Below are 21,923 nucleotides of genomic sequence, written 5' to 3' on the forward strand. Positions count from 1 at the left end.
ACCCAGTGAGGGGGACAGGGTGGAGTCTGCTTCCTCCGTGTTAACCAGGAGCAGAACCTCTGCTGAAATTGCCTCTCTGTAACTGCTGGAGTTGATGGTTTTCCCAGTGATCTTTTAATCCCCACCCCAACCCCCCACCTATTAAAAGGAGCCGGGGAGCCAACTGTGCCATCTTGGTGCCAAATGGTGCCCATCTCCCACTAGATCCTCCATGGCCCCAGGCTTGTTCTGAGCCCTTATTCTTGATGTGTCCTTATCCCTTTCAGCTGTCCAAAAGCAGTTACTCCGCCTGGTAGACCCACTTGCTGCCCTTCCCAGGCCAGCAGCAGCAACCCCAGGAAGAGGTGATTTGAAAACCATCCAGTGCCTCTGCTTGCCTGCCCCCAGCTGTCGCCCTCCATCGTGGACTGAAGTGTAGCATGGCCAAGTTAGAGAACAGGAATGAGACAGCATCTCTGCCATTACCGCTGCTGGAGGCAGAAGCTTCAGGGAACTTGCAGATCATTGCACAGGTTGGGGGGACTGCACTGCGGAAGGGGCACAGGACTTCCAAGGCTGCTCAGCCAGTCCGTGGCCGTGCTGGGCCAGCTCCCCCTGCCTGCTTTCTGTACAGCCCCGCAACCCACGCCTACCCCACTCCGTCTAAAGCAGTATCACTCCCCATCCCCTTGCCTCAGCTTCAGTTCATTTCATCACATTTATTCTTCTCAGGTATTACAGTACATATTTATTTGTTTGCTCTGTTATCTGTCTTCCTGGTAGAATGTAAACTCCAGTAATCTTTTTTTTTTTTTTGGGGGGGGGGGGAACAGAAAGAGAGAGAGAGAGACATACAGAGGGAAAGACAGAAAACTCCTAGATGGTTCTCTCCCCAGATGCCTGCAGTGGTTGGGATTGGACCAGGCCAAAGCCAGGGGCCAGGAATTCAACCCAGGTCCCCCGCATGGATGGTAGGAACCCAATGACTTGAGCCCTCACTGCTGCCTCTTAGGAAGTTTAACTTCTAACAAAATCCCCACCCCTCTGTGAGTCCTTTTCATTCACCACTCAATCTCTAACCCCAAAAGGATCTAGCACTTGGTAGACACTCAGTGCACATTTGCTATATGGATGCGTGCATTTGTATTGGCTAGATGTTCCCACAAAATTCTGTAGAAGAGCCAAGCAGCCGACCTTAGCAGCACTCAGCAGTGAGCACCGATTCGACTCAGACATCTGGAAGTTAGCTGGCAGATCTAGGCCAGACGTGGCTAGGGTGGCTACACTTTGTTCCTTGTGCCCCTCTCCTTTCGCCTTGGGAGCAGCCAGCCGGCCTGGATGTGTTCTTCCTGTGCAGATGGCACAAGCAAGCGGAGCGCGCTGAGCTGCAGGCGTGCTTTGCAAGCCTCCGCCTGCCCCTTATCTGTTAACATTCCATTGGCCAAATCAAGTGACAAGGCTGAGCCCAGAGTCAGGCAGGCGTAGAAGGGCTGAAGGGCCAGCACCCTGGGCCTGCTGGAGGGCACAGCAGAATCACGGGGCAGAGGGAACGGACGCCTCGCCCTGTTGCTGGGGACGGGGTGCAGGATTGGAGCGATGAACTTGTCCCCCCACAGAATTAAAACTCTGCTTTCTGATTTTATAATTTTCCTGGACACACTGAACCTTCAAGTGGCCACATTTCCACTCACTGGAGCTGGATCCCTGGGCCCCTAGGTGGGTGGTGACTCCCCTGAGACCCGGCCTCTTTGTAAGTGTTCACGCCGAGCAGTGTCAGCTTCCGGTACCCGGTGCCACCGGTGGTGTGGCATGAGTGTGATACACAGCCTATGTTTTTAATTGACCTCCCCACTCCTCTCATTTCAGGGACAACTGGCATGGCTGGAGATGTAATTGCCACCAAAATTGTCGAGCTGTCCAAAAAGAACCGGCTGCTGATGGCAGAGTCGGAGGGCGCGAAGACCAGGGTGAAGCAGCTGACCAGTCGCATCCAGGAGCTGGAGCGGGAAGTGAGGGGCCTGGAGGGGGCTCCCAGCACTTGGGGCCACCCCCCTAGAGGGGAAACCACAGTTAGGTGCTGTGGGTCCTCCTGCAGGGCGTGTGGGTCCACGTATGCCACAAGTTCCTCAGCCCTTGCATTCTGAGAGGGGACAGTGTGCTGGGGAGCACGGGGAACACCGATCCCTGGAGGCAGCCTAGGGGTTGGGGAAAAACCTGGAACCTGGTGGCCTGGCCTTGACTCCTGGCTCCATCACAGACTTGCTCGGTGACCCTGAGTAGCTCATGAACTCTCAGTGTCTCAGTTCCTCCCCCTGTCATACAGTGGTAGAATAGCCCCTCTCAGGGTTTATAAGGATTAAGAGTTAACATCACAAAATGTTCCAAATTGCACTTGAACTAGAGAAACATTTGCTGGATAAATTCAGAGATCCTTGCTAATTTGAAGCCAGGACTGGAAACGTCAGTTTCCTTGCCATCCATGTAGCCCTCCAGTGGAGGGAAGGCACAGCCAAGTGGTCATGACCCCGTAGGAGTTCGACCAGAACCTGTGTGCTAGGGGGACCCATGTAGCTTTCCCTTATGAGGCCCGAGGAGAGGGAGAGCATTTCTCAAGTCGCACACTGTGTGCTGGTGCTGGACTGCAGATCCCATTCTGTCACCCTCTGAAACCCGCCCAGTCTTTAATCTTGGCATTGACTTAGAGCTGCTTTATTCTATTACATTTTCTTTTTTTTAAACCATCTCAGGTTTTGTGCCAGACCCTGGGGAGACCGAAGGGAACAAATTAGGCACGGTTGGTCCCTGCCCTCCTGGGGGACAGATTAACATAGAAACTGTGACATGGTTATAACCCGTGACAGAGGAATAGGGGTTGATGGGTTCCTGGAGAACATGTAGGGGCCAGACTCAGAAACGTGGGAGAGCAGTGTGCCCAAGAGCTGAACAGGGTGGGGTTGGAGAGATGGGAGGGTGAGCATGGTCTTGTTGGACAGGGTATGGTCTCGGTGTGGAAAATGATCAGGAAACCATTAAAGGACCATGAGCCAGTGTGGCAGGCTTCCCTGTGCCTCTGACCCTGTCTCCAGGTCTGTAACCCCAAGTCCATACATGATTCCTTTATTCTCTGCCCCCTAGGCAGTTGTTAGAGCTCCAGGAGACAGGTTATGGCTGCAGCGTCCTTGTGTATTAAGCTCTTAGTGAGTCCTGAGGCCGCTTCTCACGGTGCAGCTAGGGGACTGAGGCAGACAGTCGGCCCAGAGCAGCTGGCAAAGGAGACTCCTTCCTTTAATGATCCTAAAGGGAACCGAAAGGACAGACTACCAAGATGGGTGACCACGCAGCCAGCGGCACCCCCGCACCCCAGCCGGGCGGCACACTTGCTGAGCAGGGTTTAATATTAAATTGAGGTTTAAATGTGAGGTTTGCTTTTGCAGCTGCAGATGGCACTGGCCAGGCTGCCCGCCAAGGGGGCCACCGACACAGGAGCCAAGCCACCGCGGGCCCAGATGGGAGACAAAGCCTTGGTATGAATTCTCATCTGCTGGGGAGTCTGTAAGGCCGCCATGGGCCTGGGAGCATAGGCACCTGTGCATGGGCTCTGCCACCACCACCACCACCCCCCCCCCCATTGCCGAGCCCGGTGCCCATCGTCTGCACTGCAGCAGCCTTCGTTCTGGGAGCAGCACCAAGCCAGGGGGCCGAGGCCATAGCAGAGACCAGGCTGGGTCTAATTCAGTCCAGAGACAGAGGGAAGGAGGCCCAAAGACCCTGGAACACCAGAACCTCAGGAGCAGGAGGGAAGCCTGTCCCAGACAGGCCTCGTGCTCTCAGCCCAGCCAGCCCCTTCAAAGCATCCTCTCTGGGGCAGACAACTGGCTCCTACCCCAGGGGCAGGCAGCTCCCCACTGCCCGAGAGCCCTGTCCTGTGTGGCTCAGGCCGTGCTGGGAGGAGTTCTCAGATCCACAGAGTAACAGTGACTCCAGGGAGTGAGGGCTGTTCCCTACATGCAGCGAGCAGTCTCTGAACCCAGAAGATGGGACCAGCAGCTCCGTGGGAGGAAGGTGTTCGGACCCAGTGGGCTGCTGGTGGCACACAGCCCGAGTCAGACAATGGGCAGCCCGGGAGGCCGCACCAGGGATTTTCTCGGGGCATCAGGCAGGCTGGTGACAGAGGGAAGCAAGCCCCAGATGATGCTGGAGCCCCATCTCCCCTGTTGCCTGCACCTCTGGATCAGGCTGCCCCAAGCTCATCCCATGGAGAATTGAGTCCTCCGTGTGTGCTGGGGGTCCTGGGATTCCAGAGATGGCTCTGTCTCCTTGAGGTCAGCCTCAAGTAAGCCTGTCTCGTTGCTGGGGAGGCGGGCACTGGACTGATCCTCTTCCGGGCCTTGCTGCCCCCAGGAGCTCACTGCCCCCAGTTTATCCCAAGCATTGAGGGCCTCCATGTCCCTGATTGGAGCTGCCCCAGTGGGACACCCCTTGTTCAGACACTCACTGGCCCGATGGCATTTTTTTGAGCCCTGTGACATAGAGAATCAAAAACAGAACCCCTGTACCCAGGAATCCAGGAGGGGAGACGAGGAGCCATTGTAGATGGGGCCTTCAGGGAGAGCGCCAGAGCAAAAAAAAAAAAAAAGATGATAGAAGGCTAGCAGAGGGATTGTTGCCCACGTTCCAGATCCAGCTCAAACCATGTGCTCGTCCCATGCTCTGGACGGACAGAGTGTCTGGGAGGTGGGGCACCCACAACCCCCTGCAGACACTCCACTCTGTAGCCTTGGCACATTTCCGCACGTGTGGGCGCGGCACCCTAAGCTCAGGGCTCAGCCCCGAAAGTGCAGCTGCCGGGATTTGAGCCCATGTGCCACCTTTACCCACCAGGGTGCCCAAGCCACCAGGACTTACCTCCCTCCAGCCTCCACTGTGCTTTGCTAGAACCTGCACCACAGGGGTTTGTGAGGACTCGGTGGCTCATCCCACGTCCAGTGCTTAGCTCAGGGGCTGCTGCTGTCATCATTGTGCAGGCGACAAGTGACCGCTGCCTCTGCTGTCTTTCCCGAGCAGCTGGAGACCCCGGAGGTGAGAGCCCTGCAGGACAGGCTGGCGGCCACGAACCTGAAGATGAGTGACCTGCGCAACCAGATCCAGGCCGCGAAGCAGGAGCTCCGGATAGCCCAGAAGGTCTTCCAGAGCCAGGGCTCGGGGCTGCCCGGTGGGCCCCGTCCTGGAGCAGGCAGAGCTCGGCCCCTGAGCATCATGCGGGCTCTGGGTCAGCTCCAGGTCCCGTGGCCTTTGATGAGGCAGTGGGGAGGTGGTCACAGGCTCTTGTGGTGGCCTGCCCAGCTCTGGAGTGAGGAGGACTGTGCTGTGCACCCGGGGAGAGCTCTCCAAGCCTTCCCCGCACCGTCTGCGGGCCTCCACTCAATAGGGTGCCTTTGACCAGACGCCTACCAAGACCTGCCTCCTGCCTCTGCTGTCTGTCACAGCAGAAAACCAAGAGGTGGTTTGTATATTAAAGGCCCCTTCAAAGGAGAATGCTCAGATTTGGGACACAGGCCCGGCTGGTTTGTTATTTATTTGTATTTACATACTGAATTCTCTGGCATTTGTCTACCCTGTGGGAACCACTGAGCCTGGCCAAGATTCCCAAAGCCAGTGTCCTACTGTGGAAACAGGCGCCAGAGGGGGGTACTCTGGATCGGGTTCGGGCCAGCCCCACAGGGCTCTGAACACTGCACTTCAGCCGCCACGGAGCTGAGCCCTCCTCGAAGCACAGCAGCCCGGTCGCCATCAGCTAGTCCCCCTCCCGGCTGTGACCGCGCTCACATGGCCGACTTGGCAGTGGCCTTTTCACAGAGGGCAGGGCCCAGCGGCCATAAACATCTTGTCACCATCCAGTTTGACCTCGGTTCTAGGTGACAGGTGATCAGGTTCAGGAAGCAGGTGTTGGTCGGCTTTGAGGCACTCACCCCAGCGCATGTGCAGATCAGGAGTCTCTGGGCATTGCTGGCAGTGCCGTGGCTGCATCTAGGCATGCTGGGGTGATGGGCCTGCTCCTGTCCCAAAGATCAACCCTTCCAACCTGGTGAACTGGTCCTTGAGGCCTGTGCCCTGAGTGGGAGGGAGGCCCTGCTGGCAGCCAGCCCTGCTTCTGAGCACCCTGCAGGATTCAGGGTCTGCCAGAGCCTCCCTCCTGGCCACACGGATGACCCTGCCTCATTTCAGGTCTTGGCCAGCGAGGTTGGGGAAGACGTGAATGTACAGCAGCTCCTGTCCTCGCCAGGCACCTGGAGGGGTCGGGCGCAGCAGATTCTCGTGTTGCAGAGCAAGGTGAGTGAGTCACCAGGCATCTGGGCCCTGGACAGAGGGGCTTGGAATGCCCCCCTTCCCACCCTGGAAAGACCTGCCCTGCCTCACCCAAGAGACGTGCGCCCACAGAACCCTGCGAAGGCCTTAGGTCCTGCAGAGCCCTCTGGTAAGGCTGCTGTTTCCCATTCTCCCCAGCCAGCCTGGTTTTCATTTGCTGTTCAGTGAACAGGCACTTATATAACACTTACCACATGCCAGGTACTGGCCCTCCACCAATGCCAACGCCTTTGGTTTGATTTATGTGACTCCAGGCAGTCCTCCCTCCCCCCGCCCAGTCCGTGTAAATTTGCGTGACCATTGTGATCGGAGGCTTTTTCCAGTCCTCTCCAGATGCTTGCTGTCCTTTGAAAGTTCTCGTGACCCAGTGAACACGTAGCCTCGTCTCCTTCTTTGTTTTCTAAATATTTGGGAGAAAACCCAAAGAGGCTAAGAGCAGGGCCTCCAGAGCCAGGCTGCATGGATTTCAAGTCCCAGCCCTCCCCTTGCGCACTGTGGGCCCTCAGGCACCCTGCTTCCACTCTGTGCCTCACTGTCCTTATTTGCATGATATGCACCTGCCCCGGGGGTGGCTGGGCAGATTGAGGCGGTCAGTGCGTAGCAAGTGCTCCGTGGAGTGCCTGGCTTGCTGGCCTGGAGGGACAAGGGTTAGCTGTGGCTTGTCCCACTTCCTCACACTGAGAAACACAGGGGAAGGTGTGTGAGCTCCACTCTATGCCAAGCACATCGCCTTCATTCCCAGGGCCTTAGTGGTTAAGTTCCCGGTGACTTCAGTCCACTGGGTCTGCTGTAGGATCCCTGAGGCCAGCACAAAGCAGGGAAATCGCAAAGGCAAGCAAACAAAAGCTGTAAATTGATGGTGACCAGTACATGGCCTTGGGCTTCAAGAGAGCTAATAAGTTTCAGCCTGGTCTTTGTCATTGGACCTGGGGCAAACCATTTCATCTCCCTGTGCCTCAGTCTTCTCACCTGTGAAGTGGAGCTGGTCACACTTTTTCATCGGGTCGTTGCAGGGTTAAGTGAAATAATGTCTGTCAACCACCCAGCACAGCGCCCGGCTGTAAATAAGCTCTCTGCATGTTGGTTATTCTTGTTAGGAGGCTGAATGTTTAAGGATTCAAGTATGAACTCGTGTTGGTTGACACTTAGATGACATCACCGCACGGCACCACACAAGGGCACTTTTAGGTGCTTTCCAGGCCGGCCTTTGCCCTTGGCAGGTGAGCCCAGCGAGGGCGCCTCCTCTCCCGCTCAGGTTTCTCTCACTCTCTCCCATCACTTGGTTGTGCCGACACGGAAATAGTGGGAACAAGGCTCCTAGGAGTCCCCGGCTCAAACCCCAGTGTGGTCAAGCCATTGTTCCCTCTGCCATTTGCCGAGAGCCCGTGTGTGCTACGCTCCGTGTTGAGGGCCTCACCCAGGCCATCTCAGGATTCCTCAAGTTGCCTAGCCCTAAAAATCACCCATGAGGTTTGATTAAAGTGCAGGTTCCCAGGCCTTTTGCCCTGGAGCTTTGATTTTTGGGCCCCAGAACTTGTCATGTCTCGGGGCTTGGGGAGGTTTTCCAGGCTCAGACCAGTATGGGATGGAGAGTCCTCCCAACATTACACGGAGTATGTTGAACCCATTTTACTGACTAGGGGACGGAGACGCAGAGAAGGTAACAGCACAGGCACACAGTCCGTGAGGCTGGGAGCCAGTTTCTCAGCTTCCGGGCTCCACCCTCCCTCTGTGATAGTTCATGTGAATGTCCCCCCCATCGCCCAAGGAACACCCCCCCACCACATCTTGGGTGATCCGTTAGCGACACCTTCCTGGTGCTGAGACCTGCTGTCCTAGCCACACATGGCCCCTCGGAGCTGGGGTGTTGTCTGTCCCCCGTTTCTCTCAAGAAGCCAACTCTGACCCTCCCATCGCAGTGCCGCTCATGTGGGGCCGCTACTGCCACCAGAAACGTGGTTCCACCTCGAGTCACGTGGGTCTCCCACGGCACCTCAGAGTTGCAGCGTCTGCGACCGCGGGCCCTCACGAACCATGAGCCTCATCGTCCTCAGGTTCGAGAGCTGGAGAAGCAGCTGGGCCAGACGCGGAGCCGGTCGGCGGGGACCACCAGTGATGAGCCGTCTGCCTGCTCTGATCCAAGGAAGCTGTCGGCGCAGGAGAAAAACCTGCTGAGGATCCGCAACCTGGAAAGAGACAAACAGGAGAGCTGGGAGGTACCGGTGCTGGGAGGAGCTCAGAGGGTGGTGGGCAGGGAGCTCCGCATTGTGCCTGGGGGCCTCTGAGGCTGTGCTCGGATGCCGGAGCCCTCCCTCCTGGGCAGGAGGGGGGGGGGGGGGGGCTGTGTGCTTGCTCCTCCCGTCCTGTCCCTCCAGCCTGGGGCCTCCCCCGAGTCCATTGCATGAACTGTAGGTGGCCCCGTGCTGGGTGCTGGGGAGGTGCTGTAGCTGAAATTCCTCGTACCAAGGAGGGGCAGGGTCACGGCCCCAAGAAGGGTGATGGGGTTAGGAGGTAAAGGGGCTGCTGAAGGAGATAAGGGGGCTGCACTCAGCAGCAGGGGCTGCCCCTCGCTGGCTGGATTGAAAACATCCCAAGTCTAACTCTTCCAGGCTCAGGCCCTACGCGGAATGAATGGTCTGGTGGTGGTCAAGCTTCAGGCTTCATGGGTGGATCCAGCGATTTGGGAGTCTTGGTGTCGCCGCCACTTTCTCCGGGTTGGCTCTACTCCCTCCCAGGGGGACCCCTGGTGGTCCCAGCTTCTATCCTCTAACCCTGCACCACCTCCTACCACCAACAAAGGGCTTAGAACCAACAAAGTCCCAGAATGGAGCATCATGGGTCTGGCTTGGGTCGTGTGCGCATCCTTGAGCTGATCACTGTGGCTAAGGGTGTACCAGGTGCTTTCTTGGCTAAGCTTCAGATAACGGGCCCCCCATGTCTAAGGAATGAGTCAGCCTCCCCCAGCTTGAACTGAGAGTGAGAAGGAGGGACCCCCCCCCCAAAAAAAAAAAAAGTAGCAGGAGGAGGTGCTGGCAGGCTGAACAACAGGCCCGCTTGAGTGGCCCTGGCAATAGGCTTCCCAGCAGTGACGCTTGGCCTGTTCATCAGGAGACTCTGTGTGAAAATCACCCCATGGTAGCTCCAAACATTCTAGACCATCAGGTGTGCGGAGGGAGCAGGAAGATGGGAGAGGTAGGCAGGGCAGGTCCTGTAGTACCTTCCGTGTCAGCCAGGGGCTCTGGCTGTTCTCAGGAAGGCAGTGGACCAAATAGTCTACACTGTGGAAAGACATGTTGAGCCGTGAATTTGTGGAAGATCACATGGTTGGGGGTGAGAGGGTTGGAAGACTCCTGGGAGACAGAGCACTAATCCGCTTGAGATGTGACCAAGAGACTATAGCAGGTCAGTAGGCCTGTAGCAGAAGGGCTGGACACCTGTGACATAGACGGCGAACCTTACGGGGCTCAGTCACCAGCAAGAAGCGGAAGGGAGCGGAGTAGGAAGAATTCTGGAGGATTGCCAGGGAGTGGGCTCAAGGGCGGAAGGGGAATTGCAATTTGGAAAGGTTGGGCTTGGAATGCACCCGGCTTGGACTTGCACAGTCATGCAGAAGAGAGCAGCGAATGCTGGAATGGTTGGACTGCTGGTGAGCCGCCACGGCAGCGGGGAGCAGGAAGCGATTTCCTGTGCCCACCGGAGCCTGGAGTGCGTCCACAGCACAGCTCTGACTGCCTCCCACAGAGGGCTCCTGGTCTCGCGGATTCATCACATCTCATTCATTTTGCGTCTCCATCGTTCACTTCAGCTAGGGTCTGAAGCACTTTCCCAGCAAGAGCCGACCCTCAGGATCAAGGCGGATGATGTCACTGCTGCACCCCCGCGCCCAGTGTCTGAGAGTTCACCTCTGCCCCCATCACGGCGCTGTAGCTCTACCCCGAGACCTCTTGTCTCCCCCTCCTCTCCTTCAGACTTCCAGATGTTTCCCAGAGAAGGCCTCCCTGAACACATCCTCCCCACACACAGACTTTTCAGTGAGCCTGTATTACCTTTTTTTCCCCCTTTTAATTAATCTGAAAGAGAGAGAGAGATACCTCCCATCTACTGTTCACTCCCCAGTAGCCTGCAACAACCAGGACTGGGCCAGGCAGGCTGAAGCCAGGAGCACCAAATTCATTCCAAGTCTCCCTTTGGGTGTCAGGGACCCAACTCCTTGAGCCTTCCCCTGCTGCCTCCCAGGGTGCACGTTAGTAGGAAGCTGCAGCCAGGACTCTGACATGGGATGCTGGTGTCAACCTCTAGGCTGAGTGCCCAGCCCCTGCATTTGCCACTTGTGAACAGTATCTGTCTCCCCTGCTGGAATGCCGGCTCCTGGGTGACAGGGCTCTGCTTTGTTCTGAGCTGTACCCCAGCCCCTGTCAGAGTGCCAAGCACTGGAAACATGACAGCAAAAAGGACTGAATGAGCGAGCGAGACTGCAAAGGCATGCACATTGTGCAAGTTTCCTGCCTGTGGCCAACCAGGCCAGGCGCACTGTGGGGCGTGGTGCTGAGTGGTGGCAGGTGGAAGTGGCAGGCAGAGGCTCCCTTCTTCCAGCTCCTGGTGGAGAGAGAGGCTTCGTTTGATCCCAGCACTGAAGATGGCTTTTCTTTTTCCCAGGATGTGTTGAGGGGTGGGGCTGGTGTACTCTTGGCAGGACACAGCCTGAGGCATGCCCGGGAGCTGACGTACAAGGTGCAGTCATGCTCTGTGCTGTCAGGCGTCTTGTGCTGGGGCCAGGGCTGGAGCTGCAGGCGCCTGACATCCCCCAGAGGCCTGGGCTGGGCGTCAGAGCCCCAGCTCTACTGACCCTCTCTGTGCCCTTCGACAAGCGGCCCTACCTGTCCCCGGGGCCTCTCCCATCTAGGAGCTGGGGCCAGAGGTGGCCAAAGCTCCCTTGGCTGCTACACCCTCACTTTCTTTCCCCAGAAACTTGCTAATGAACGGAACATGCTGCAGAGAGACGTGGAAGAGCTGAGAAAGAAGTTTGAGGGCGTGAGTTCTCGGAACAAGGTGCTGTCGAGCGAGGTGAAGACCCTGCGCAGCCAGCTGGGGACGCTGGCAGAGAAGGGCAGGCACGACGACGAGCTCATCGATGCCCTGTTGGTACGGCCCGGCCGGAGGCAGCGCGGGGACCGGGGGCCCGGGCCCGCCCAGAAACCTGGGGCCCAGCCCCAGCCACAGTGCCCTCACTCACCCTGCAGTGCCACCCACCTGGGGGACAGGAGCAGCTCACTGTGAGGTCTCTGAGGTTGGCAGTGCTGGGTGCAAGCCACAGGCCTGTGGCCCCCCAAAGGAGGGAAGTACATGAGGGGAAGGAGATGGGAGCCCTCCCCGGGTTAGCTTTTAGGGAGGGATGGAAGGGACAGCCAAGGGACCAGGACAGCTTCCTGTCTGTTGATGGCATTGGGCCCCTCCCCTTCTGGGTACTTTATCATGGGGAGGCCCCAGGACGACTCCTAGGGTTCCATGTTGTAAATCCATTCCACAGACGGGGGCACCAAGACTCTCACTGGTTAGGTAACTCACCCAGGATCACACTGCTAAGTGCAAACCAGGCTTGGCCGGCCACTTACCCCTTCGCTGACCTGTAAGCCCACACTGTGTTCCGGACCGCACAGCCCAGCCTTTTCTCTCTGGGGCCCGAGGTGCCCCAGCATGCAGTGTCTGAATTCCAGGCTGTGCCTATAACACCAGGGGTGGTGCTTGGGAAAATCGGGCCAGCTCGGCCACCCACCTCATCTGTAATGATTCCAGATGGCAGGGCGAGTGAGACAGGCCTGCCACCTCACCGCATGTCCCTGGGCCAGCTGCAAATCCTGTCTGAGCCCCAGCAGCCAGTTTTTTAAACAAGACGCAGGGCTGGGTGCCCTCCCGGGTCCTTGCATGCCACTCCCCTTTACATTGGATGGGGCACGATCAGAGCTGCACCCAGCCCTAGCCACGCCGTTCACCAGCAACGTGCGTGCCCACAGCCTCTCTGCGCCTTGCTTTCTTCCCACCCATTCCTGATTGCCAGCCTCGTTACCCCTGCTGGCCCTCAGGCAGCAAGCCTTCTTGCAGGCATTTCCAGAGGACAGAGCCTCCATCAAGGGAGCCCTGCTCTGCCTGCAGGGTGGCTCTCCCAGCAGGGTAGGGTCATGCTCCCGTCCTACCAGGGGTTTCCCCCACCAGTAAAGAGCCGCCCTCTGACCTCTGTTGTCCCCGAGAACTCCATGCAGGGAGAAGGGAATGGAGGACAGAGGCAGGGACCATGCTCCTGCTCCTCCAGGGGACGGTCAGCTCACACTGTTAGGCTCCTGTGGGCCCAGGGGGTGGGTGGGTATCTGCCCTCGTCTCTCCCTGCCTGAGGGCCGTGGCTGACTCCTGTCTGCCCTCCTGCTTGGCCTCCCCAGAACCAGCTCAAGCAGCTGCAGGAGGTTCTGGGCAACCTGAGTCTGCAGGAGGAAAAGACACGAGCGTCACAGCACAACCGGGACCAGAAGCTCAACAGCGAGGCGCAGCGGAGCAGCAGCCTCGTGGCCCAGCTGCGGGCCATGGTGGCTGAGCGGGAGGCCAAGGTGCGCCAGCTGGAGCTGGAGATCGGGCAGCTCAGCGTGCAGGTGAGGAGGGTGCCCGCATGTGCTGACTGGCTCACCGGCTGAGAAACCTCAGCTCAGGCCAGGCCACGTCCCTCCTGGCTACACCTCACTCCCCAGCCTATTCCGTGCACACCTTTCCTGCTGGGCACGCAAACCTGGTGGTGTCTCCATGGCTTCCTGTCACCCTCATCAGCCTCACCCAGCCCTCAAGGGTCCAGACTCTGTCCAGCTCACCTTCTCCCATCCCCAGCTGTGGCCTTTCACCCCCCATGGTCCAAGAGGGTATCCAGAGCTCCAGCCATTACATCCACATTCCAGGCAGGACCAAAGCCACACTTCTCCATCCAGAACACCACCTGACTCACTCCTGCTGCCACCCCTCCCTCATCTCCTCAACCATCTCCTCCACCCTGCACTCAGGCCACAAGTACACTGGCTCCTCACCTGCTCCTGGCGTCTCCTCGCTCCAGGCCTTCCCCTTCCTTTTTTTTTTTTTTTTTTTTTTTTTTTTTTTGACAGGCAGAGTGGATAGTGAGAGAGGGACAGAGAGAAAGGTCTTCCTTTTTGCCGTTGGTTCACCCTCCAATGGCCGCTGTGGCCGGCGCATCTCGCTGATCTGAAGCCAGGAGCCAGGAGCCAGGTGCTTCTCCTGGTCTCCCATGCGGGTGCAGGGCCCAAGGACCTGGGCCATCCTCCACTGCCTTCCCGGGCCATAGCAGAGAGCTGGCCTGGAAGAGGGGCAACCGGGATAGAATCCAGCACCCCAACCAGGACTAGAACCCTGTGTGCCGGCGCCGCAAGGCGGAGGATTAGCCTGTTAAGCCACGGCGCCGGCCAAGGCCTTTCCCTTCCTGTCCACCACCTATGTCTGGTTAGCTGTCCCTCAGCCTGTAGGTCTTGTAGTCGCAGGCAGGACCCCTTTCTGTGCTCCGTGCCCCTCCTGGGTGCTCTCCTAGCTGCCTGTGCACCCCAAGCCAAACTTTTCTCACACCAGGAGGTCTTTGCCTGTTTCCTCCCCCGACTCCCCTTGAGGCAGTGCAGACCCAGATGCCCCCATACCTGGTCCCGGTCCAAGCACACAGTAAATGCTCATCTAATGAGCGTGCTCCTGAGCATGCTTTGTTCTCACAGCTGCCTGGAGGCAAAGCTGGGGGCCAGGCAGCTTCTGCTCCCTGGGGCTCCCCGCTGTGGAGGCCACAGCAGTGGAGGAGCTGAAGGGAGGGGAGCCGGCAGCCTCTGGGGAGAAGGCTTCCGTGACAGGCACACAGGTCTCCAGGGACATGGAGCCTCATGGCCCCTCACCCACAGGGAGACTGGCTGTGCTGCCAAGGGTGGGACCCAGAGCAGCCTCGCCCTTTGTTTCCTGGCATCTGTGGGCTCCCCAAAGGAGTGGGAGCCCAAGAGGCCCCAGGCCCAGCCTCAGGCTGGCACTGGCTGGCCAGCCTGCTTTGTCCCACCTGGGACCACCTGTCCCACCTGGCCTTGGTGGAGACTGCTGAAGCCCTCTCCCCCTCCAGGACTGAAGGAGAGCCTGGGGCAGGAGGAAGGCCCAGGAAGCAGGGTCTGTGTGGCAGTGAGGGGCATCGCCTTGCAGTGCTTACCCCTTGTTCTATCCCAGACCCACTGGAGAGGGGCTGGAGACCTCCAGCACTTTCACCTCACCCGCTGCCCTGGCTCCAGGCACACGAAAGAGATTCGTCCTCCTTACAAGGCCGCCAGCCGGCTGGGGGCCAAGCACTGCCCTTTAGACAAGTTGGCACACACTGCTGGTTTTCTCCCAGTGCCTGGGGCTCAGGACATGCCAGATCAGGGCCTCACATGCACTGTCCACGGTGGCCTGACCTCCCGCTGTGGTCCTCCTTGAGGCCAGTGCCACCAGGTACCCAGGAGCAGCAGGGGCTGGGGGAGGCGAGGGGGCCTGGGCAGGCTGAGACCCCACTGCCCGCTGTGGCTCCAGGTGTCTGGCAGGTTCAGGTGTTCCAGCTGACGAAGGCAGCTGACCCCAGGGCACACCTGGCGCTCATCCACTCATGGGGGCTGCCAACCTGGCCTGCATGCGTGGCTCCCAGTGGGACCCAAATGTAAAAGAGCTTCCTGGCCCGGTGACTGTACTGAAGAGAGGCATTATTGGATGGCATTGTCATGCAAGGGCTGCCTTCAGGACACAGACCTCGCTTTTCACTCCTGAAAAGAAGCTTCTTTCATAGCCCCTGAAGGCCCGAGAGCCAGCCCAGGCCCCCTCCTCCCTCCTCCAGGCTTCTGAGCCAAAGCCCTGAGCACAGAACCCACGTCTGTGCCCTGCAGTATCTTCGGAATAAAGAAGTGGGCAAGGAGTCCCATGGGCCGGAGGTCAGCGCCGCCAACCCCAAGCTCCTGGAGGACCCAGGCCTGACCAAGTCCCCGGCCTCCGCAGGCGATCACTTCGGCAGGCTTGGATCTTCCCGGTAAGGAAAAAAAATGGGCTGGAGGGGATTGGGAAGTGAACATTAATTATTCAGAAGAAAGGGTGTTTCCTGCCACCCCCTGATGGGAAGCCACGCCTGCAGTGTTAAAATAAGTACACCCCCCCCCCCATTCTTCCATGTCAGGGCCTCCCATTATATTCCTGCTGCATCCACAGGAGTGAGCCAGTTAGGCCCAGACTTCCTTACTTCAAGAGCGCATTGGCTGCTTGAAGCTCCCTGGCATAGCCCCTCTGAGCCAGCCTCAAAATGCATCTGCTCCTTGGGTGGTTCAAGGCTCCGCGTCTGTCTCATATTGCACAAGCAATTCTGGGGGAAGGGGGCAGCAAATCCTCAGGGGTGCCTGGCTTGGGCTGCCACGAGGGCCACAGTGGCCCCGTGCTCAGCTCCCGGCACCCCTGCCGGCCCCCACTCTGCCTCTCAGGAAGAGTGAGGTGAGGCCCAGTGGGGCCCGATGCCTTCCCGCAGTCATGGGCCCGTTCTGCCTTTGCACAGCTCCGTGACCAGCCTAGGCCACATGCTGGTGGAATCTTCTCTCACAAGGCCATCCCTACCCAGTCCCCATGGGCCTTCATCCAGGTATGACCCCTGGGCCCTCGCAGTCCCTCCCATCCTTGATGGCTCTGCCAGTATCCTCATCCCGTTAGGAGCAGATGAAACATGAGGATTGGGGGGAATCAGGGTTGTCCAGGGTCTTGTCCAAGGTGATAAAGTAAGGAGCTTCAGAACGAGAATCTTGGCCTCTGACTCCCTGTCCAGGGTCCCTCCCTGCTACCGGGGAGCTAACATGAGAAATCTTCCTGGGCCTGGCTGCCAGAAACTTCCCTTGCCATCTCTTGCTCACTGAGAATCAGGCTCCAGGGGGAGAATTTCAGGTCAAATGGGTTCCTACTTGAAGTCACGGATATCCCCCTCAGCTCTCTGGCTCCCTCTTTGTTGATAGAATCAAGCCTTGGGGCTTAATGAGCCCTTTGTTCTCACTGCCAGCTTCTAGACAAAGGGTAGCTTTGTCCTGCCTCTGAGCCCTATCCCAAGCCCTGCCCCCTGTCCACTGGAGCTGTGCTCCTGCCATCAGCACCCGCACCTGACCCCTCGGGCAGGTCAACTCAGGTTCCCAGCACGAGGCCTCTAAGTGGCCGCAGTCCCACTTTGGACTCGCTCTGTGGCTCCAAGCAAGCAGTCTCCCAGCGAGCACCCAAGGCGCTTGCTAGCCTGCCATTTGGCAGCACAGAGACCCTGGGCCGTGGCCAGCCCTGCAGCTGCCCCGCCCTATCAGGCTGGGGTCACAAGGGCATGTGGGGGAGAGTGGCTGACACTGAGCTCCAGGGCATGTGCGACACTCCTGGGGGTGTGGAGGCCTTGTCACAGCACAGGGAGATGGGCAGGCTGTCTCTCTGAGGCTCTCTTCCCAGGAGCGGGAGCGGGGAGGGGGTACAATGTCCCTTCAAGTCTCTTCCAGGCTGATAAAGCTGTGACCTCTGCACTCCACAGGGACACAGGAACTGCCCACACTGCTGGCTCTCCAGCTTCTTTCTTTTTTTCTTTTTTAAAGTTTTATTTCATTTATTTGAAAGACAGAGTTACAGAGAGAGGTAGAGACAGAGGTCTTCCATCTGCTGGTTCACTCCCCAGATGGCCTCAATGGCCGGAGCTGTGCCGATCCAAAGCCAGGAGCCAGGAGCTTCCTCTGGGTCTCCCATGCGGGTGCAGGGGCCCAAGGACTTGGGTCATCTTCTACTGCTTCCCCAGGCCATAGCAGAGAGCTGGATCGGAAGTGGAGCAGCCGGGACTAGAACTGGCGCCCTTCTGGGATGCCTGCGCTTCAGGGCAGGGTGTTAACCCACTGAGCCACAGCGCTGGCCCCATCGCCAGCTTATTTCTTACACAGCGCACAAGTAGTGGCTGAGCTCAGCCACGTGTGGGCCCTTGCTTTGTGGACCTTATGTCCCCTTTATTGGTGACAGAATAGAAGTTCAAGCAACAAGAGTGATCATAGAGCATATAGGAGATGTCAGAAAGTTTGGGAAAATGGAATGGAATGATAAGTTTATTTTTCTGCAAAAAAATTTTTAAATCCATTCATAGGTTTTTCATAATATGCATTTTCCATGAACTTTTTGAAGACCCCCTCATGAATCCATTAGGAGGCACAGACTGAACCCACTACCTTCAGGTGACCCCAATGGGGTGCCTGGGATTCCGGTGGGGGAGGGAGTCAGCCCCCTTCCTGCTGCTCCCCCTCTCCCCACAGCTGAGAATTGTGGAGGCGACTGCAGCCCGCACACAAATGGCCTAGGGCCCTGCGAGGTTGGTTGCAGGCTCTGATTCTTCTGCGTTTCTAACAAGGTTCACAGTGATGCCCAGCCACTGACTCAGAGACCAGGCTTTGAGCAGCAAGGCCTCAGAGCATATGAGGAGCCAGAGCGAGCCGAAGTCTGCAGTCCTCAGGACCCACCTCACCCAGCCCCCTTAGCTTTCAGAGGGAGACCTGGGGCCCTAGACGGGGAGAGATCTGTCCAAGACCACAGAGCAAGTCAGCCTCTGGACATGGAGGCTGCAGCCCAGCCCTTGGTGCACTGCCCCCTCCGCAGGGTCACCCAGGCTGTCCCCCTGGAAGCCTAGGGCACAGCAGAGAGCACTTCAGAACTCGTGTGTGGGCTCCAGGGGGCTGGGGGGCAGAGCTCACCTTCCGTCTGGCCCCAGTCTGCAGGCAAGGGGCTGGCCAGCAGGCCTGGTGACGAGGAAGGATGCGATGATGATGGGCTGGGTCAGGGCTGGGGAAAACTCACCGGGTGTCCAGGCTCCATGAAAGTGGACTGGGCCTGGTACCAAGGCTGGAGATGCAGTGAGAGCTAAGACAGGCTGGGAGGGACACAGAGTCTGGGTACCTCTGGCCCCCAAAAGCCAGCTTCCATAGCAGCCGGTCTAATCCCAGCCCCGCACCCCATCCTATATTGGGTGGACAGAAGGCCCAATGCAACTCTAGGCTTGGCTGGGTCTGGCTCTGGAGCCAGCTAAGCAAGGCCAAAGGACTTCACTTGGGCCGGGAACGAGGTGGAAGCTGAGCGAAGAGTGCTTCCTTCTGCATCTCTCTCAGAACCCTCGCAAGTCCATCTTCCCGTCCTTCCCACGGCCACAGGGCTAAGTCTGTGTCTTCAGGCTTCAGATGACCTCTACCCTCTGCCCTCCACCTTGGTCCCAGGTTCTCGGACTCTCCAGAGCAAAAAGGCTGGCAGGCACAAGTGACAGAGATCAAGGCCCTGTGGCAGGCTGCAGAGGTAGAGCGTGACCGGCTCACCGAGTTTGTCAACGTCCTGCAGAAACGGTAACACATGGTGTCTGGGGAAGCTCCTTCCACGTGCACCTGCATGGGCTAGGAACTGGGGCCTGGGGCCAGCTGGGCTCCCAGAGGCGTTGGTCCAGGGCAGCCTGACATGACTTGGAGCCCTGTGATCTTGGGGCTTGATTGTCACAATGTGATCTGTCCCAAGGAGCAGTCCCATCCTATGTCCACTCATGTCACCTGTGTGACAGTGGGACTGTCACGTGGGATGTGGCCTTTAGGTGGGAGCGTCAGGAGAGAGAGCAGGTAAGTCATTCAGATCCACCCATCAGCAGTGGAAACCCCTGAGGGCCTGGCACCGTGTTCGGTGCTATTTGAAGACACAGGTGAGACTGACATCTGGAATTCCTAAGAGCAGGGCTGATGGGGAAGCAGAGACTTCCCTGGGGCGGAGGGAAAGAAGCACGTGGCCTGGGCCGTGGACTGGGAGGTACAGTTTCTCCAAAGGGCTGTTGACAGAGCTCCACTGAGATGCATCAGTACTCGCTCAAGCAACCCTTCTGGCAAGAATTGCAGGTGCCCAGGCCAACACGTGGCCCACCGCATGGCCTCCGCACTGAAAGATGCCACAGTCACGGGCCGTATTATGCATCAGCCAGGGCTCTTGGACAACAGACAGTAGAAACCAGTTCTGGCTAGAGGTTGGGGGAGGCAGGTTCTGTGAGGCGCTGGTAGACTCCAAACACAGGGCAGGAGAGGAACACACGAAGATGCAGGGATCGTGGTGGCAGAACCCTGAGCAGTGGCTCCTGGGGTGACACAGGCCCGGTGGCTTTCAGTTCTTGTGCAGAGGATTCTGGGAGAGAAGGCCCAGCTGGCCTGTGCTACTCCCAAGTCCTTGCACCAGTGAGGCTGCTCTGACCGAAGCAGGAAGTTTGCCAAAGGGAAACCATTGCCGCAGGAGTTTGGGTGCTGGGAAGGTAAAAACAGTGAGAAGTGGTCAGCTTCCATGTTTTCTTTCCATGCGTTGCATACAAAGGATCTGGATTTCAGATAAACAGGTATCTGAGAAAAGGAGCATTCTTTTTTTTTTTTTTCCCCTGTAATTGAAGCCTAACAGATCGTGCCAGTCTACAGTCTACCAAATGGCAGACACACCTCCACTTGGGGCTTTCGCTCGCATTTCCCTAGGGTGACTCATGCGGCCTGACAAACCATCCCAGACTCACAGCCTCAGGCACGGTGGTTGGTTCTTCCTTCTGCTCCTCATGGCCTCGTCCAGCTGGCAGCTCAGCAGGTGCCTCTCCTCCAGGGGACCCGGTATCTTCCGGGGCGTCTCCAGGCAGGATTGGGATCACACCTGCCACTCCCTGTCCACGGATACCCTTGTTGTTTGGATCCTCAGGTTCATTCTGTGGCGCTGTCCCAAGTCCATCAGATTGCCTTTTCCACCCAAGTATCGTCTCCCTGGGCTGCTTTAACTAGAAAGGGAGGCCCGGGCACCTTCTGTTCTCAGACCTGCCCCCCATCCTGACTCCCACCCCCGCCACACACAACCTATTTGGAATTCCGTCCCGAAGTGCGGGGACTTCTTTGTTGGAGTCCTCAGTATGGACTCCTTGCTTTATCTGCAGCCTGTCCCAGTCTTGCACAGGGGGAGGACATTCCCTGTGTCACCTGCACCTCTCCCCTACTCTGCCCTACAAATCTCAGCTGCCTCAGCCCCCTCCCCTACCTGGTACCCCAGTCTCGTGTCCTATCCCAGGCAGGCCACCTGCTCTGCTTGGCTTCCTCTCAGGCCCCAGGCTGCGGTCAGCAAGGGCCTCAGGTAGAGAGCGAGGATGGTGGTAGAACTCATGTCATCTGTTTCCTTCTCTCGAGTCTTGTGTCCAGTGTCTGTTTTCTGAAAGCAAGTTACTTCCTATATTTTTTCCATTTCTTTCATTGTTTACCACAGGAGGGCCTTGTCTGGTTAGTCCTGCATGTCAAAAGTCTCTGCCTCTGTCTTGTGTTTAAAAACCATGTGGCTGGCATTGCTTTTAAATTTAGTCTGGGAATTTCTGTGAGCAGTGGAGGTAAGAACATTTTTCATTTTTGTAATATTTGATCACCTTCTTTAATATTATCCATCTGTCATCATTGCTCTTTGCTCCCTTTTCTCCTTTCTTCTCCCTTGTATTGGATTGATTGAGGTTTATTTCATTTTCTTTCTCTATGAGTTTGGAAGTCATAACAGTCTATCTCTGTTGAGGAGTTACCCTTGACTTTTAACATAAAACTCAAGTTAAAAAAAAAAAAACTCAATTTAGCAAGTCTAAAGTCAATGGATTTCTTTATTATCAATTTGAGTACTAGAACAAGTTTAGAATTTTTTTCAAGATTTTATTTATTTATTTGAGAAGTAGAGTTACAGACAGTGAGAGGGAGGAACAGAAGATCTTCCATCTACTCGTTTGCTCTCCAAATGGCCTCAATGGCCGGGACTGAACTGATCTGAAGACAGGAGCCTCCTCCAAGCCTCTCACACAGGCGCAGGGGCCCAAGCGCTTGGGCCATCTTTCACTGCTGTCACTGGCCATTAACAGAGAACTGATTGGAAGAGGAGCAGCCGGGGCTAGAACTGGCACCCATATGGGATGCTGGTGCCTCAGGCAGATGATTAACCTACTGAGCCAGAGCGGCAGCCCAGTTTAGAATATTTTAACTTTGATTTCTACACTTGTGTCTTTCATATATACTGTTTTTAACATTTTACTTCCATATTCTTTTTAAAAAATATTTATTTATTTGAGAGGCAGAGTTAATAAGCAGAGAGAGGGAGAGACCGAGAAAGAGAGGTCTTCCATCCGCTGGTTCACTCCCCAGATGCCCACAACAGCCAGGGCTGGGCCAGGCCAAAGCCAAGAATTCCATCTGGTTCTCCCATGTAGGTGTCAGGGACCTGAGTCCTTGAGCCATCGCCTGTTGCCTTCAGGGTACACATTAGCAGGAGGCTGGATTTGAAGCAGGGGCAGGGTTTGAACTTAGGCACTCCAACAGGAAATGTGGGCATCCCAAGCAGCAACTTAAGCCCCTGTGCCCCGACGCCCGCCCCCCTCATTTGTTTCTGTGGAGCTTCGGGGGTGCCAGTGGTCTCTGATAAGTACTTTATGCTAGTTTACTGGCTCAGGATTTTTCTGAACGCCGAGTGCTGCCCTTGTCCCCACCCGCTGCCCC

At 57.2% G+C, this 21,923-nt stretch overlaps 1 protein-coding gene across 3 annotated transcripts in view; it reads left to right on the plus strand.

The window, feature by feature from the left end:
• The window catches only part of CCDC13 (coiled-coil domain containing 13), a 48,161-nt gene that overhangs the window by 15,077 nt on the left and 11,161 nt on the right, over positions 1-21,923 (plus strand). For 2 of the 3 annotated variants that reach the window (XM_062200622.1, XM_062200624.1), the window contains exons 4-13: positions 1,846-1,988; positions 3,414-3,503; positions 5,044-5,160; positions 6,205-6,309; positions 8,400-8,561; positions 11,311-11,487; positions 12,777-12,983; positions 15,267-15,406; positions 15,920-16,003; positions 18,627-18,749. In XM_062200622.1, coding sequence (XP_062056606.1) covers positions 1,846-1,988; positions 3,414-3,503; positions 5,044-5,160; positions 6,205-6,309; positions 8,400-8,561; positions 11,311-11,487; positions 12,777-12,983; positions 15,267-15,406; positions 15,920-16,003; positions 18,627-18,749 — 1,348 coding nt within the window. Of the gene's footprint in view, positions 1-1,845; positions 2,049-3,413; positions 3,504-5,043; positions 5,161-6,204; positions 6,310-8,399; positions 8,562-11,310; positions 11,488-12,776; positions 12,984-15,266; positions 15,407-15,919; positions 16,004-18,626; positions 18,750-21,923 lie in introns of all 3 variants that reach the window. The other variant, XM_062200623.1, reaches the window with a different exon arrangement.

The sequence above is a fragment of the Lepus europaeus genome, chromosome 9 (assembly GCF_033115175.1).
Source record: "Lepus europaeus isolate LE1 chromosome 9, mLepTim1.pri, whole genome shotgun sequence".
Classification (NCBI taxonomy): Eukaryota; Metazoa; Chordata; class Mammalia; order Lagomorpha; family Leporidae; genus Lepus; species Lepus europaeus.